The sequence below is a fragment of the Nicrophorus vespilloides genome, unplaced genomic scaffold (assembly GCF_001412225.1).
Source record: "Nicrophorus vespilloides isolate i.1.1-1 unplaced genomic scaffold, Nicve_v1.0, whole genome shotgun sequence".
NCBI classification, from domain to species: Eukaryota; Metazoa; Arthropoda; class Insecta; order Coleoptera; family Silphidae; genus Nicrophorus; species Nicrophorus vespilloides.
In genome coordinates, this window is record NW_017099057.1 from 47,040 (window position 1) to 63,477 (window position 16,438).

The 16,438-nt window shown below is 34.7% G+C and overlaps 4 protein-coding genes across 13 annotated transcripts in view; 1 reads left to right on the forward strand and 3 right to left on the reverse strand.

Annotated features, from left to right (window-relative positions):
- Nucleotides 1-6,361, reverse strand: part of LOC108563919 (C-terminal-binding protein) — a 29,080-nt gene extending 22,719 nt beyond the window's left edge. Inside the window, exon 1 of one of the 7 annotated variants that reach the window (XM_017922743.1) lies at nt 5,905-6,350. The gene's annotated coding sequence lies outside the window, so the exon portion shown is untranslated. Of the gene's footprint in view, nt 1-1,280; nt 1,301-5,904 lie in introns of those variants that run through there. The other 6 variants (XM_017922740.1, XM_017922742.1, XM_017922737.1 and 3 more) reach the window with 6 other exon arrangements.
- A 1,493-nt stretch (nt 6,362-7,854) lies between these two features.
- On the forward strand, nt 7,855-11,378 carry LOC108563917 (WD repeat and HMG-box DNA-binding protein 1). 2 transcript variants are annotated; one of them, XM_017922734.1, is made up of 11 exons: nt 7,855-8,082; nt 8,142-8,385; nt 8,451-8,973; nt 9,029-9,596; nt 9,648-9,937; nt 9,998-10,170; nt 10,226-10,483; nt 10,540-10,719; nt 10,776-10,919; nt 10,979-11,161; nt 11,215-11,378. In XM_017922734.1, the coding sequence occupies exons 1-11, from the start codon at nt 8,006-8,008 to the stop codon at nt 11,311-11,313; spliced, it is 2,739 nt and encodes a 912-aa protein (XP_017778223.1). In that variant the 5' UTR covers nt 7,855-8,005; the 3' UTR covers nt 11,314-11,378. The 2 variants fall into 2 exon arrangements, with proteins under 2 accessions (XP_017778223.1, XP_017778224.1); XM_017922735.1 differs by having other exon boundaries at nt 7,863-8,082; nt 10,979-11,158.
- On the reverse strand, nt 11,359-13,432 carry LOC108563920 (mitochondrial enolase superfamily member 1-like). 2 transcript variants are annotated; one of them, XM_017922745.1, is made up of 6 exons: nt 13,379-13,432; nt 12,848-12,971; nt 12,577-12,795; nt 12,250-12,523; nt 11,544-12,190; nt 11,359-11,489 (listed from the first exon to the last, which is right to left on the reverse strand). In XM_017922745.1, the coding sequence occupies exons 2-6, from the start codon at nt 12,941-12,943 to the stop codon at nt 11,370-11,372; spliced, it is 1,356 nt and encodes a 451-aa protein (XP_017778234.1). In that variant the 5' UTR covers nt 12,944-12,971; nt 13,379-13,432; the 3' UTR covers nt 11,359-11,369. The 2 variants fall into 2 exon arrangements, with proteins under 2 accessions (XP_017778234.1, XP_017778235.1); XM_017922746.1 differs by lacking the exon at nt 13,379-13,432 and adding an exon at nt 13,056-13,155.
- A 1,689-nt stretch (nt 13,433-15,121) lies between these two features.
- On the reverse strand, nt 15,122-16,334 carry LOC108563922 (abnormal long morphology protein 1-like). Of its 2 annotated transcripts, none has more exons than XM_017922749.1 (4): nt 16,104-16,185; nt 15,806-16,049; nt 15,640-15,751; nt 15,122-15,583 (listed from the first exon to the last, which is right to left on the reverse strand). In XM_017922749.1, exons 2-4 carry the CDS (start codon nt 16,039-16,041, stop codon nt 15,371-15,373), a joined length of 561 nt encoding a protein of 186 aa, XP_017778238.1. In that variant the 5' UTR covers nt 16,042-16,049; nt 16,104-16,185; the 3' UTR covers nt 15,122-15,370. The 2 variants fall into 2 exon arrangements, with proteins under 2 accessions (XP_017778238.1, XP_017778237.1); XM_017922748.1 differs by having other exon boundaries at nt 15,123-15,583; nt 16,111-16,334.
- Between the last annotated feature and the right edge of the window lie 104 nt (nt 16,335-16,438).

Sequence of the window (16,438 nt, forward strand, 5' to 3'; positions counted from 1 at the left end):
TAATCTCTATAAATATGATTTGACTATTTTTCCACGTCCTCTCAAGCAACTTAGGTCCTCTCAATGCGTGTGCGTTGTTTACATACTTTCGTTTGGAACACCTCGCTACAACTGAATCAAAGTGCGCTTTGCATCATAAGGAATGCAGGTCATTGCCGGCTCCAGCAAACCCATTCTTTCTCCTCAATCGATTCCACTTTGTACTACTCAAGCTCAAATAAATCGAGGCTCTTCATTACCAAATGAGACCCGCAAAATTGAGCCATTACCATCTCCCACAGCTAAAACAACAACAAAAAAACAAATATCCCATCACTCATCCATCCTCCCACTCACCGCGCACCTTTTAGCATTTATTTGCTAATCACTCATCAAGTCACTTTTACATATACTTTTTTCTGTTTTAATTGATTGATTTCGTGACCCACAAACGAACAATTGCCATCCCGTAATTACAAGAAAGTCGTCGTCGGTTTCTCTCAACTAAATGTATGTATGTTGTTGCGTGATCGCAAATAGAGAGAAGAACACAAAATTACATTATCTTTGTGACCTTGATTCGTTAAATCTTTGATAACGAGGATACAAGTAAAACGGTTTTCGGTGCGAGATGAACTGGAAAGTTTGGAGCTGTTGACTCATTGATTGCTACAAACTACAATCAGCTCGATATTGCTTTGAACGTTCCCGACGACGCTGCTTATTTTATTTATTTTTTCCGTTAAAATTAGACACGCTTTGGCTCGTATCGAAAAATTCTAAATTTACAGGTTTCGTTGGAAACGAAAGAAGACGTGGAACGAAAAAAGGAATAACGTAAACAGTAACCGAAAAATACGTTGTTTCGAGAAACAAATAATAAATAAGTATATTCGAAATCATATTGTGTTTGCGTTTACATAGAGCGTGGCATCATCAAGATTAAGAAAACATAATTAAACCATTATCAACTTTTTTAATTATGATAACACAATGAATTAGTAAGCAAGATAGCATCCTCTGTGAAATAATATTTAAAATTAATGAAACTCATTGTTTGTAATGCATTATCTTCAAGCATAGTATACTTTTAGATTTAAATTTATCAATGTTACCTAATGACTTCTATACTTAGATATACAAGTGCATTAACGAAAGTTTTCTATTTTGTATATTATGTGATGTTGTATTTGCTGTTTGAATGCGAATGATCAATCAAACGAATGGGTTGTATGCTCTAAGGTCATGTTAACTGTTGTTGGTGGAGGTCGAGTGAGTGCACGAAAAATATAATAATTTACATCTTTTGGAAGCCAGGTGTGCAAAATCCGACCCTCGAGCTAAAGCTCGTTCCTTTAGTTAATCCATCAGCAAACACTAATGACCAGCAGCAAACAATCCTAAAAAAATAACATAATCAGATTAAATCGATCAACGTAATAGGTAAAAAAAATCCCCCTCCGTTACCTAAGTAATTGAATTAAACTGAACTTCGAAATAACTTTCACTTTTTTCGCTCATGATTTTAAACGATTCGATTAGAGAAATTGCTCTAAACTTGTTTTCCTCTACACCACTTCGAAATATTTCGTGTCTCATATGAACACTGCATATTTGTGTTTCTTTTCGATGGTCGCGTAAATATTTGGTATATGTATAAGTAGCAATTAGTTCAAAGTCTTGCTCTTCGATGTGTCAAAGTAGAAGCCAAATGCGACTAATTTCGAGCAATTGCTGTAGATCAAAACATTGCGGCTATAAATAAGATGCTAATGTTATTGCCAAAACACAATGGACGCGATTGCTGGGCTCCAACTTTCGTTTGGGATCTTCTAAATACCTTTTTATAGATAATTTAATTGTTTACTTTGCTAATAGGTTTGTTAGAAGATGAAGCAGTGGTAAATTCACGAAGGACAGATTTGCGAAATGATTTGTAATAATGAGTGATTCAATTGGCTCGCGCATAATACAAGATTACCTCTTCAAGGTGAACGAAATTTGCATTTGAAAAAATAAAAGTAATTATCGAGCGGTTGTAGAAACGTCCATTCATAGGATCTTATTACGAAACTTATGCTTGTCGATCATCGGTTACCAGGAGGTAGCGATTCGCGAGAGAGAAAGTTAAAAAACCTTCGTGCAACAACAGTCGCACAAATTTGCATGTATGAAATGCTAATGAAAATCATTACGGCCATTCTTTCCAAATGCATTCTGCAATAATAAATTTAAAAAAAAAATGAGAAAACGAATAAATACGTTTGCAGTTTACGACTCTACGAATGGTAATCTTTAATTTACGGTCCATATTTTCAGATGCGAACAATGGACCGACGTTCTTCATCTCTTGCATAAACCAGACGCTCTATGGATGTGATGCAATTGTTTTCGCAGGAATCGTCGCATCGAGCGGGAAATGCCAGTAAAAGAGTTTCCACAACGGAAAATGATCCGAGGTTTCTTCGACGCGCATAGGTGTACTTGCTATTCCCCGATCGTAACAATAAGCGGGGAAAGTAATTTTATGTGCAAAGGTATCTCGAGGATACGTAAGCTCATTAGGTATGCGAAACGAGTTGTCGTTTTCTTCCTCTTCTTGAGTGGAAGACCAGGCAACAGGGCGGCCCGCGCGCCGTTCGAATGCATACATATATATACCTAGGTATTTTCGCGCAGAAGAAATAAATAAAAATGGAATGAGTATCACATATTTATAAGTATAAACGTTCTCCCGTCGAAATTACTTCTTGCAACTAAAAATAAATACACGCAGCCAATATCTATTTCCTGACCATACTTAACTCGATTTATATATAAATCAACCTCGACGCGAATTATTCCAACCTACCTATCCAGTTTTCTGTGAGCGCACCTTTGGCCAAGTTTTTTTTCCATTCTCTATCCACTCTCTTTCGTCCTCACTCGCACTCATTACTCTCTTTCCAAAACCGACCGAGGGGGATTAAAAACCCCCGTGCATTCACCGGAGGATGGAAAATAGAACCAAACCTACCACTTTCAACAATGATTTATTGTATATATGTACCTGAGCATTCACAGAAGAGGATATATAGAGAGAAAAAAAAAACAACAACTGGTACTAAACCGTAGAAATGGGGGAAGTTTGTCGAGTTTAATGGATTATCTGAATACGGAATACAAAATTAAGCTCCAATATGTTGCGGACCCGTTTGCCGCGACAAAAGGTAAATTGATTTATGATAATGGAACCAAAAAGGGGGAACCATTAATTTAACTAATCAAAAATTCGGTACGAACGAAAAGAAAAAGCAATGCATCTATTAACCGATCTGAAACCGGTATTGGTAATCACCTTCGGTAGTTTGTAGTAATGATCGATTGCAGTTAAACCAGTTTAGTGTATTACGCGAAGCGTCCAATTGTGATCTAGAAATGGAAGCATCTTCCTTTCCATTAGGCATTTAAAAGTATAGATCAAGGTTCAGAGCGTTTAAATACATGCAAGCAGCAGTAAGCATACTTTGCATTCATCAATTCTGCACGTTACTAAATCACCTACAACTATATTTTAAAAAAAAAATCAGCAGAACAATAGCTTCATATTAATCAGTTCAAATTGTTAATTGCTTTTTGTGCAACTCGATAATTGATTATTGTTGAGCATGTGTTGTTTTTTTTTTGTTGTTGTTCAAGCACCATTAAAGTTTACTACTCTGGTTAAAGAAGTGGCACACAATAACGATTTTCAACGCCCAGACGTAACGGCGAGATCAAATGTGGTTTCTCCCTTCGGGAAATAAAGGAGAGGAAGGATGGATGGATGGAAAAAAAATGGAAAGGAACGGCCCGAATGCGGCTTCTTCAAAATTAAGAGAAAGTCGACCCACTGAATGACAACATGAACGTGTCTGTGTAAATTACAGGCGATTTAACAAATGTAATTTCAATTGTGATAAATTATGAAAAGCAACGACCGGTTGAGCGAAAGTTCGGATCCCCGGAGATCTTTTTTACCTTCTCGTTTTGTAACGGCAATTTCTAAACTCCGTACATAATGCTCTTTTTAAAACTGTTTGTGCATGAAGATTCCACATTTCCAGAATACACATTTTATACTAATATTATAAAGTCCTTCGACGAAATATATAAAGAGGTATATTCCATCAAATAAAATAATATCTAAAACGATACACAAAATGTGCGATAGGAAACAGAATTATCAAGTTGATATAAATAATTTTATACAATTAATCAATGGAAAACGATGCGTGATAAAATACTTTAGATAAAAGTAAAAACCGTTAAATGTAAATAAATAGCAAACGTAATCTCGTATCACGTACTTTTTTTTGTCGTTGTAATTACATGTAATACAACTTTGTCGTAAAGTACATCCTACAAAGGTTATCTAAAAAATTGGAATGGTTTCGTGGAAATTCGTATAATATATGAACATTGCATTGCATCATTTCCAATTACTTTATAATTTTAAATTCGAATAGAAAAAAAAATATGTAAACTAATTACTTTAATTGATAAATAAATCATTCTTAATTAAATTACAATTATTTTTCAATTCTCATTGTTCACATTTCACATGAAACAAAAGCATTAAGTGTTTTACAAATACATTGAATAACAAATTCTTGTTTGTGTAAACAATATTAACATTTTTAATGATAATACAATCATCACAAAGAACAATTTCAATCTAATAAACACTATTAAAATGTATTTAAAAATTTCAAAACATTATTAATTTAGTAATTTAAAACATGAAGAACAAGATGAAATATTTAAAAAGTAAACTGATTATGAATTAACATGCATCAAAAATCATTTTAAAACAGCTTTGGATTTAGCTATTTTGATACATTAAACATTTGTTATTTATTTGAGCAATAAAGTAAAATTTATGTTCAACAGAAGAAATGTAAGTAGTTCTTTTAATTTCAGAGACTTTAGAAAATGCAATTGTTTTGATGTGCGGAGAATGCAAATTGGCTAAGATGCAATTTAGGTTATGTTTATATTAGTGTAATTGCAAAGCACAGATTATTGAAGAGCTGACACTGGCTAGTACGTTGGTTAGTTATTAATACATTAATTATCATTATATTGTTTTTTTTTAGTATGTAATTTACTAATAACAACTGTCAAAACAACTTATTATTTGATCTTTTCTTCAATTTATTATATATGCAAATTGTGTCATGTAATGGTAACTTATGCAGTAAAGGTGTTTTGAATTGTAGATGCAAATAGGTTATGTTTATGTTACTATAAATGTGAAGCTTCAATAATGCATGGGGTGTTGGTGTTTGTTTTGTTCTTTTCAATGAGCAAGGGTGTAGCAAGTGAAGGAGTTTCTGCAAGCCGTAGTAGTTGCAAGTGCAGAATTGGTGGAACTTTCACTTTCCACAGGCTGAAGTTTGCATGGAAAGAAAGTAAGAAATGTAATTATGGTTTGGTGATTGATTCGGAGATGGGTTTAAGGATGGATGTAAACAGCATTCTGATGGATGCACAGAGTTTGATGGCGAATGAGGTTATTTATTTGAATGGAGATGCTGGTGTTGATGGATTGGTGCATTAGGATGCAAACGCAATTGTAGGTTGGGAAATGCGAAAAGGCATGGTCGCAATGCTCGTGTCGTGGGGAGGAAAAGAGGAGAAGCGTCGTGCGTACAAAACGCCGGTAAAAACACAAACATGTTTGGCATACCGTAAAGCACGCAAACACACAACTGGTACAACAAACACACACACGCAGTATATTAACCGCCACTTTTCGACTCATCCGCTTATTTTCCGGAGGTCGGGCGAGGATCGCAGCGGCGGCGGCGGCGTCCTGGGGGCCGAACCGTGGTGGCCCGCGGGCAGCCGCCAGCCCCGGGGGCCAACGCCATCAGGAATATATACTAGAAACATGTAACTCACCTTAAATCTGTGACAGAAACAAAGACAAGCGGTGTTGTAGCCACGCTGGTATATTACAACAAGCACTGCCCTTATTCTTCCCAGGATTCACTCGTCAACACTAACTCGGCTTTCCGTACTGCACACAATTTACCCCAAACTCGATCCGAACGCACTGAATTATTATATTTTCCCTGGATTTTCGGCCACTTTTTCGTAAAATTTCCGTAGCACAGCGTCAGACAGTCACTCCATCCCCACTTCTAAACGTGAAAATGGCGGACACGGAGCACACAAACTCGTCTCCAAGCAACGTTGCCAACGACTACAGGACGCACTAAAAATCCCCAACCTAAAATCCAAATCCTAAAACCCACCAAACCACGCATCGCATTCTCTACGCATGACTCAACAACCCCCCATGTACCAATTTACCAACAATCCAAGACTTGACCACCCGCACCCCTAAACAGAAATCCCAAGAATCAGAAACAAATATCAATCACAATAGCACAACCATGAATTACAAGAAGGAAAAAAAAATATGTTACCCCTCAGCAACCATCAACCGATCCCACCCTTCAAAACTGATAAAGCGCAACAGCATTTTCAAGTTTTTATTTAATTAATTAATTAATTAATCCCGTTTGCAGTGTGGGGAATTCGCGTTCCCTGATTTCGGCAACGCCGCTAGCAACGCTTGTCCCAGTTATCAAGAAATGCACGATGGGAAATTGGCCATTACAATTTAATTGTTGTAAAGATTAGCTCCTTTCTGAAAGCTGGTGTCTGCATTGTTTACAAACTTTATCTGTTCATTATTAAGAAAGAGAAAACGACGAAAGATGAAAAGGAAAACAAAGAAACGGATAAGAATTTCGCTTTGTAATCACGTGCTTATTGTAGTATATGATAAACAGACGCTGTTGATAATTATCATTTGTTTTCAGGTTTCTTCAGAACCTAACGTTTCTTGATAATCGTTAACCGATCTGCAAGAACTTGCTTTTATGCTAGAAAAGGCACGTTTCTTCAATTCACAATTACCAGAACGTTTTTCGACCCTAACTGCATTTGCTTTATGCCTCTATACAATGCATGTAACAACTAAGGGTGCATGTTATAACAATATACATTTCGATTTTTTGAATTTGCAGAAAGTACTGGATTTGTTACAATATTTCGCTCCTAATTGGTCATAGACCACGAGGTCCTTCTGCCATGTGCATACGGTGCAATGCTGCCAGATTATATCAAGCACATTTTCCCATTAATTTACATAAAAACTAACGTTTCCAGTAATAACAAAATTTGCATACAGTTCTTATACAATAATGTTTGTTCTTTATTTAAAACTTTCTTAATTTGAAGCTTATGTCTTCATATATAAAACATTATTTGGTACTATTTTTCGTATATTAATATAATATTTTGATAAATATAGTAATTGTGTATTTATAACTTAGTATTTTTCAAAAACCAATGTTAAACTAATAGCATTTACTTTCAAGTTTCATTAAAAATTAAACATTTAAGCCTAAGTGAACAATTTGAATAGTAATTAATTTTTCACTAATCAAACATCATTTTTCAACCTGTCGGTTTTCCAAAAATTATGGGATTTATTTACCTTTTCTTAAATAAAATTTACCTGCCAATAGGTATATTTACCTGCGTCTGGCATCATTGATTGCAACGCATCTTATAGAACATAAATATGAAATATATTTCAAGCTTTGTAGAAAACTGTTTTATTTTAATTTTAAATTAAAATATTTCTTAAGTAGTTTAATAATTATAATATTATTATTGTTTAGTTGTAAATAAGTTAGTAATAAAACGAATTTAAATTGTTATTATTGCTATACAATACAACTCTTATCCGTGTTCGTTAAAACTAATTATTATATAAATAAGACTAATTAATGATAAGTAATTAACGTTTTAAATATTTAAAAAACTTTTTTCTAATATTATAGTCTTTTCAAACAACATCTAAGTATAAAAGTTGCATACAATTTGGCTTTTAATATTTTGGCGCGTATTTCATGGTACTTCTTTCGTATTGGTTATGATTATTTATCAACACAAGTTCAGCACATTTTACATGAGTTAAGTAACGATGGGAATAAATTTATTACCTGTACGTTATGGGCATTACGAAGGACACACTGATATCTGCTTCTCAGATGATGGAGAGTAAGTTTAAATTGTTAATTGTTTACTGGTATTTAATTATTTAAATTTGTTTCATTTAGTAAATTATTATCATGTGGAGCTGACGGAGAGGTGAGGATCTGGAATGGGTTTGATGATGATGACCCATTGCAAAATTGCATTGGTGAATTTGCCTTGTGCATTAAGCACAAGGGTGAGCACATCTTTGTTGGTACGAACACAAATTTGGTCCAGCAATTAACATATCCAAATGGAGATAGGAATGGAATATTAACTAGGTTTACAGCACATGTTAATCATATGTATATATCAGAAGCACATAATGTAAGATATTTTATTTAATTGTTGATAATTCATCTATTCAATTGAGTGATTAACAATGATTGTAGTGGATTGCTTTGGCGTCTGAAGACATGACTGTAAAGGTGATGGAAATAAGTACAAAGGAAACAAAAACGTTTACTATAAATGGACCACCATTGAGCGTATCGTTGTGCAAGAATTTGAAGAACTTGGCGGTCAGCTGCGGGGATGGAAAATTGAAGATCTTCAATATAGAAGACCAATCTCTAATTAAAGAAATTTCGGTAGTAGCGAAAGCCAATAGCTTTGAGAATGCCAAAGAGTTGTGTCGAATAGATTTCGACCAGAAATACAACAAATACTTCGCGTATCCAGATGGGAACAAAATCTCCATTCTCAACATATCCGATTGGAATGAAGCTTTCACCCTTAGTACAGACGCTATTGATTCCAACTATTCCTTAGTTTGTTTTTCACCTTGCGGTAATTACGTTGCAGCTTCAACTCTGGATGGTAACATTGCTGTGTGGCTTTTGCGCTCGCAAACCATCGTGGGTTTTGAAAAGCAATCTGACATAGCTATCACATCGTTAGCTTGGAATCCAAAAGGTAAACTAATTTAGCAAACTTAATACGATATTTAATATATAATGTATTATTTCAGGAAATGGTGAATTGGCATTTGCTGATGCTCAAGGAAATGTTGGGATGGCAACTAATTGCACAGAAACGGGAGCTGATGAAGATGATGGCGATATCCCGGACGAAGAAGGTGCAATAGAAGAGCAAAATTACGAAAGCGAAAATATCGATTTTGGAGATGTGCAAATCGAAGCTGAAGATGATGATGAGGATAACGAGAACGCAGTGTCTTTGGAGAAGTTGAAGAAGGAAATCATGGGACCTCTTGAACCTGAATTAGAAGCTATCGAAGCGGCAGCATCAAGATCTCCATCACCCAGAGCTCGATCTGTAACACCCGAAATACCTCTTCAACCTGCGTTTATGCCTTCTTCGACACCGGAACATCTAGACCCCAGATATATGTGCTACAATGAAGTCGGCATCATACGTTGTTACGGTTGTAATTTGGACGATGATGATGATGGTACAAGATCTATTGAGGTGGAATTCCACGACTCTCAAATTCACAGCAGCATGATGATACGCAACTACAAAGGATACACAATGGGATCTATTAGTACTGCTGCGTTAGCTGTAGCAAATAACACGTAAGTTAATTGTTTTGTGTCTGAATCAAAATCTAATGAGTTTACTTAAAGTGTGATACACGTCGTTCCATTGGGTTCATCTTCGGAAGAGTGGCACTTGGTTTTGGAAGATGACGAAGAAATCGTGTGCATAGCTGCTTCGCATAATTTGATTTGCTTAGCCACTGCTAACTATTTCGTACACGTTTCCACGATATTCGGCATCCAGAAGGCTGTGATCTCAGTGCCAGGACCAATTCTGACCATGTCCGCTATCGGAATGGTTTTAATCATCGCGTATCATTCCACTTCCACGAGGAAAGGAGATCAATGCGTTGAAACTATGCTAGTCAAATTTGAAGGTTTTTATTATTAATTATGTAAAGATTTCCATTCAATTAATTTTATTACAATCAATTTAGGAACAACCATTGAAAATCGTGATATGAAAGTAGCGCTTAAGCCAGGTTCTAAGCTTCAATGGCTTGGATTCACGGACGTCGGAACTCCAGCTATGATGGATTCAACTGGAATGGTATACTTGCACCCTCTGCAATGCAACCTGTGGATTCCGTTTTGCGATACAAAAAAACACGTACGATTCAGCTCTAATATTCCAAGCAAATAAATGTTAAACAATTTATTTTTAGCATAAAAGCCCAAGCGATGGATTTTTCATGACTGCAATATACGAAAGTCTGGGAACAATAAGAGGAATTCGATGTAAAGGCAGTTTGTACCCAGGATTCACGCCTCGTCCCACCTTGACTGAAATCGAATTCCAACCACCGTTCCTCGAAATTGGAACTGGGAAATCGCAGTACGAATCCAGCCTCTTCACCATGTCCACGTTGCAGATCGAAGGCATGGAAAAGAAATATCAAGAGATCGCATTGAAATCATTTGCTGTAATTATTTTGTTTAAATTAATTTCCTGATATATTAGTAATATATTTATTTTCAGTTGGCCATGAAAAATAATTTGGAGAAAAGGGCCGTGGAGTTTATGGAGATGCTGGGCAATCCGCAACTTTTGAATTTGGCTGTGAAATATGCTTCAAAGTTCGATAAAAGAAGACTCGTTGAGAAGTTGATGGACGTTGCTTCTAAAATCGACGCCGATGCGGATCCTCCAACCTTTAATGTAAGTTTCGAATAATTTAAAAGAAAAACAAATTAAATTTTATTATTTTTATAAAGGGTTCTTCTGTTTCAACACCGAGCACCAATGTCATCAAACCGAATAAGAAATTGTTGTTAGAATCTACAAGCAAAATCTTAAATAAATCCAAGTCGCAGGTTTCTACTCCCACACAAGGCACACCTTCAAGTTCGATGATTAACGTGAGGATAATCATTTACAATATTTGCATTTGTTTTAAATTAATGATTTTCTTATGCAGAATACTCCGTCCACCTCGATAATATCAACGCCGGGGAATATCACGTTGAGCGACATATCAATCCTTCAAGATGAGCCGAAAAATCCGTTCCTGAAGAGTCTTAAAAAAACACAGACGAGCGCCTTCAATCCGCTTAGTTTAACAGACAAATTCGCTGGCATCGAAAAAGAAAATGATTCTGTGGTAATAAGATAATTAATATTTTATTTATTTATTGTATTGTATTTAAATTGCAGAAGTCGGAAAAGAGGAAACAGCCGGATTCATCACCGAGCGAGAAGAATAAGGAGAAGCAAAGAAAATTGGATAGATTCATGTTTTCTAAGCGGAACTAAGTGTCCATTTTTTATTTATTGATATACTACTATTAATGAGTTTTAATATTTATGTTTTATAATTGCTTTGGACTTTGGTATAAACCCTTTCCGAACATCTCGATCCATACTGTACCATTGGGATATTCGTATTTTGCTAATGTTTCTCCAGTAAACGTCGTTCCATAACCAGCATACTAAAAAAAAATATATATAAAACTTATTTAAAACGCTAGAAGAAATTAACTTACCGTTGGTAACTGGTATTTAGCATTTTTTATAATGAGCGGATCCACGAAATGCTCGTGTTGTTGATCGACGTATTCTATGGTCCTACCATTCATAGTACCGGAAAGTGATATGTAATCCCACATCTGAAGATGTTGCACCATCTCGCAAAGACCGACGCCACCCGCATGCGGACACACCTTGACTCCTAATTTGTGCGCCATCAAGTATACGCTCAGTATTTCGTTGACTCCTCCGAGTCTTGCAGAATCGATCTGGCAAAACTGCATGGCATCCGCTTGAAGGAATTGTTTGAACATTACACGGTTGCAGCACATCTCTCCGGTTGCTACACCGATTCCTAGAGGTTTCATAGCTTTGGCTATAGCTTGATGACCTAGAATATCGTCCGGCGACGTCGGTTCTTCGATCCACGTTATCTTAAATCCTGCCAACTTCTTCATCCAATCGATGGCTTCCTGCACATCCCACACCTGATTTGCATCCACCATCAACTCTTTATCATCACCTATGATACTTCGCACCAACTTTAACCGCCTGATATCATCGTTCAAATCTCTTCCGACCTTCAACTTGAACGCTGTAAATCCGGCAGCTAAATATTTATGACACAACTCCTCCAGCAATTCGTTCGAATAACCCAACCAACCTGCATTAAAGTTGTCAATTATTTTTTTTTAGTTTAAATTTAGTAATTTGAAAACGTACCGACTTGCGTTGTGTATGCCGGATAACCATCTTCTTTTAATACATCCAACCGCTCATCTTTGCCCACCTTCGCATCTCTCAATATGGTTATAGCCTCTTCCCTGGTTATCACATCTGTTATATATCTAAAATCGATGGCAGCAACTAACTGTTCCGGCTCTAAATCTACCAGAAGCTGCCAAAGTGGTTTATTTAGTAACTTTGCCCATAGATCCCAAAGCGCGTTTACAATAGCCGCTACAGCTAAATGCGTGACTCCTTTCTCAGGACCAATCTGCAATAAGAACAATGCAAAACGTACTTCGAAATTATACGTGTATATTGTACCCATCTAATTTGGCTATCGCTAGTTAACGATCTCCAAAATGAACCAAAATTCTTATAAATATCCACAGTAGTTTGTCCAACAATGAGTGGAGTCAAAGATTTGATAGCAGCTACCACGATTTCCGTTCCTCTTCCCAAAGTAAATGTTAATCCATTACCCTTTTTTCCCATGGCCGTTGTGATGGTAACGTAAGCGCAAGAATAATCTGGATCGACGTGCTAAATTATACAAGATTAATCACATTTACCAATAATGAATATATTTAAATACCATTGCATCAGATCCATGGGCCCCCAAAGATGTTGGGAAACGAACATCTTTCACGTCCAACGAGACGATCTTCAAGTTTTCCGTAGTCATATTCATCTTCAGAATCAACTCTCACAACATCTACCTGCGAGTGAAGAGCGCTTTTTATATTCGTTTGCAATTTATTAGCGTTGTGCAGTTCATCACATGATTCGCAATTGTTTAATACCTGTTTATTTACATTTGCTATTTAGATAGTCTGTCGCATAACAAAAATAACGTTGATCCTGTTGATGCTGCATATGGAAAATAAATCAATATTTATCCAAAATATACTTAAATAGCGTGCTAACACGAAATCAGTATAAAAAAAATAAAAATTCCAATACGCTTCAAGTATAATTGTTATTGATGTTTCGATATTTATAAAGACAACAATAACAACGCAAAAATATATTTTAGCTAGATTCTAGGTCCGAAATGAATATAAAAGTTGATTAAAAAAATGCAATTTTAGAAGCAAAAAGGATATCATTAAAATATGATACTTACATAACCTTAATACTCAAATAGAAGTCCTTATCAACTATTTACAAAGTGTAGAGTACATACTTTTTAAACTAACTAAAATGTATTGCACATTTGAAAAATACTTTTACATAAAACATAAACTTTTATTTATTCAAGTCAAATAAGATCTTTAATTTCTATATTCAACAACAAATTAAAGATAAAAGTATATGCAGTGATATGCATTTTAAAGACAAAAATATGGCCTTTCTAACTAGGATATCATCCACTATAATCTGTGAAAAATGTCAAAGTTGAAAGTGCACTATTCTCATGTTTTATTTAATTTCAGGATAACTACACAAGCTAATTACATAATTAAATATAAATAGTAATCAGAAAACTGCCACTTGGTTTCGCTGAAATACATTAAGCATAATATTTCGATTTTGAAAAGTTCTGAAAATTTGTAGAATTTTGCGCAATTTTATTAAATAACTTTATTTTTGTTTTTTCTTAATAACTCGAAAAATAAACTACTTTTATTTACATTTTATTGCAGAATTAGGTAGGCGCAAACGTTGCGTAACTCGCAACTTATATACAGAATGTTACGTTAGAGAAATTTTAAACTTTTTCTTAATTCGCCGGATATAGGCAACCTAATAAACAAACGTGTATGTTTGGTTGCATAAAGTATGGCGAATACTTATTTATTTTTTAAATTATTTTTCTTAATTTTTTGAAAACAGGACATGATAGATATTTTCATTTTCTCTTAATAACTCTAAAAAATAATGCACTTTTTTTACATTTTAATTAATTGTTAGGTAGGGGCTAGAGTTGCGCTAATCGCTATAGAAAAACAAGTTACATTCTGAAGAGTTCTCATATTTTTCTAAATAACTCAAAAAATATTATATATAAACTTCTCTATTTCATTATTACGTAAAAAGGGCTCCAGTATTACGCAATTTATTGTATATTATGTATAATTATAATATCATAGTAGCATGCTTTCAAAATTACATAAAATCTCCGTATAATAGTTAAAAGTTTATAAGATAATAATTTTCAAGTTAGTATAGATCAACAATGAATGCAAGCAAAGAGTTTGATAACTTCACTTTTTCTCAATTGAACGAATTTACCGATGATTGGATTTACAAAACAACGGAATACGAGTGTCTTTTCAAGAATCAAGCAGATGAAATGCTTTTAGCTTATTTTGGAACACAGAAGAATAACGAAAAAGTGCGATATAATTAACTAATTTCAGTTTCAAGAACGTATATTTTTCAGTGTGAAGCAATTCATAAGCGTGTGAATCTTTTATTCCATTTAGAGGGAATGATTCAGAGACATGTAAATAGGATCGACAAGAAGCAGGAGACTTTATTAAAGTTGGTTTTGAAGCTTGAAGAAAAAACGAAATTGCTTTATAAACCTAATATCAACGTGGATAAGCCCAGAGCCAGGATGTAATTGATATTAAATAGGTATTAAATATATTTAGTTTTTTTTTTCAGTTACGTAAATATATGTAAAATTAATAATGCGATGATGGATATGAAGAATAACATGCAAGATATTAATTTTAACGTTCTAAGGACTGATCAAATGGATTTGAAAGATCCTGTAAGTTATAATAAAATGATCACTTTTTATTAATTTTTAAATTAGAACATTTGAAGTGTTTCATAATAAATAATTTATTTTTGTGTAAAGCAAATGTATTTTTCTATTACATTTGCTATAACAGAATTCTTAAAAGTAATAAATTAATATATAATATATACATTTTAGGCTGAATACATTGCCAGGATTTTAATGAGTCACTTGTACACTTTGGAAATGATTGAAGAGAGAATTGAGCAGATTACAAACACGCTCAGGATAATTGACTCCAAGAAATGTATGCTCATGCACAAAACTCCCTTGAATTTTAAACTATGCTTCTAACAAAAAAAATATATCAATTTATTTCATTAATAATAATAATGTAGATTAAATTTAACTAAACTAAACATTTGACTAATTGTTAATCTCCCTTTTCATCTGTTCATATTTCTTTTTGATCTGGATAACCTGTTGACTGGCCTCCTGTATATCAGGCCTCAAGCCTCTGAATAAATTCAGCTCCTCGACAAGCTTCTTCTTCTGCTCCTGCAGCGAATTCAGTGTGTCAATCTCATGCATGACATTCAGCAGGTTGTGCTGAGAATCCCTTAGCCAAGGATACTTTTTCTAAAGAAACCAATAAACTGAATACCTAATTGAAACTGGCAGCTGCAATGACTCACCTCATATTTATGCAGTTCATTTTCATATCTCTTGACTTTAGCCTCCATCAATTTAAGCTCATCTTTTGATGTTTTTAAACTCTCAACGTTCGTTTTCGATATATCCAACTCTCTAAAAAAACAGCAATTTGCATGAGCAATCCAAGAAAACAACGACAACACAAACCTCCCCCATGTTTCAATTTCTTCTTTCAATTTTTTATTGATATTCACATAAAACTTTATGCACATTTTTAACTTGGCCTGATAATTATTCTGTTTCCTCTGCTTCTCAACAACTGACAAGCCAATGGCTTCAACTGTGCAAGCCTTCGCATCACTGCTACACTGAATGTCCTTCAACTTTTTCGTGGCAACCACCAGGTCCTTTAACAAATTCAACTTTTGCAATACGTTCTTCATTTTATCATCTACAATACAAAGGTTGTAAGTGTATAAATACTGTAATTGGAATCATTTCATACTACATACTCTCCTCTTCTAGTGTTTTGATCTGATCTGAGAGTAATCTTTTCGCTGACTCCTGGTACTCTTGGCAGTAAAGCAAGCCCTTCTCCATTTCGTTCGACATTATGAGGAAATGTACGAATTTGCTGCTGCACGTGACAAACAATAAGGCTTTTTCGAGTTTCAAACTTTGTTTTTTCTTTTAAACCGTCATTGCTTTCGTGCGTGGGGTGGTGTGGGGATCAGAGCAGTTTTCTGCATTATGACCAACATCGTAAAAACGAAGCAAGTTAAAAGTCTGCAGGGATATTTCGGTTTTCATTAATTGTGATTAATGCTAAATTAATAACAT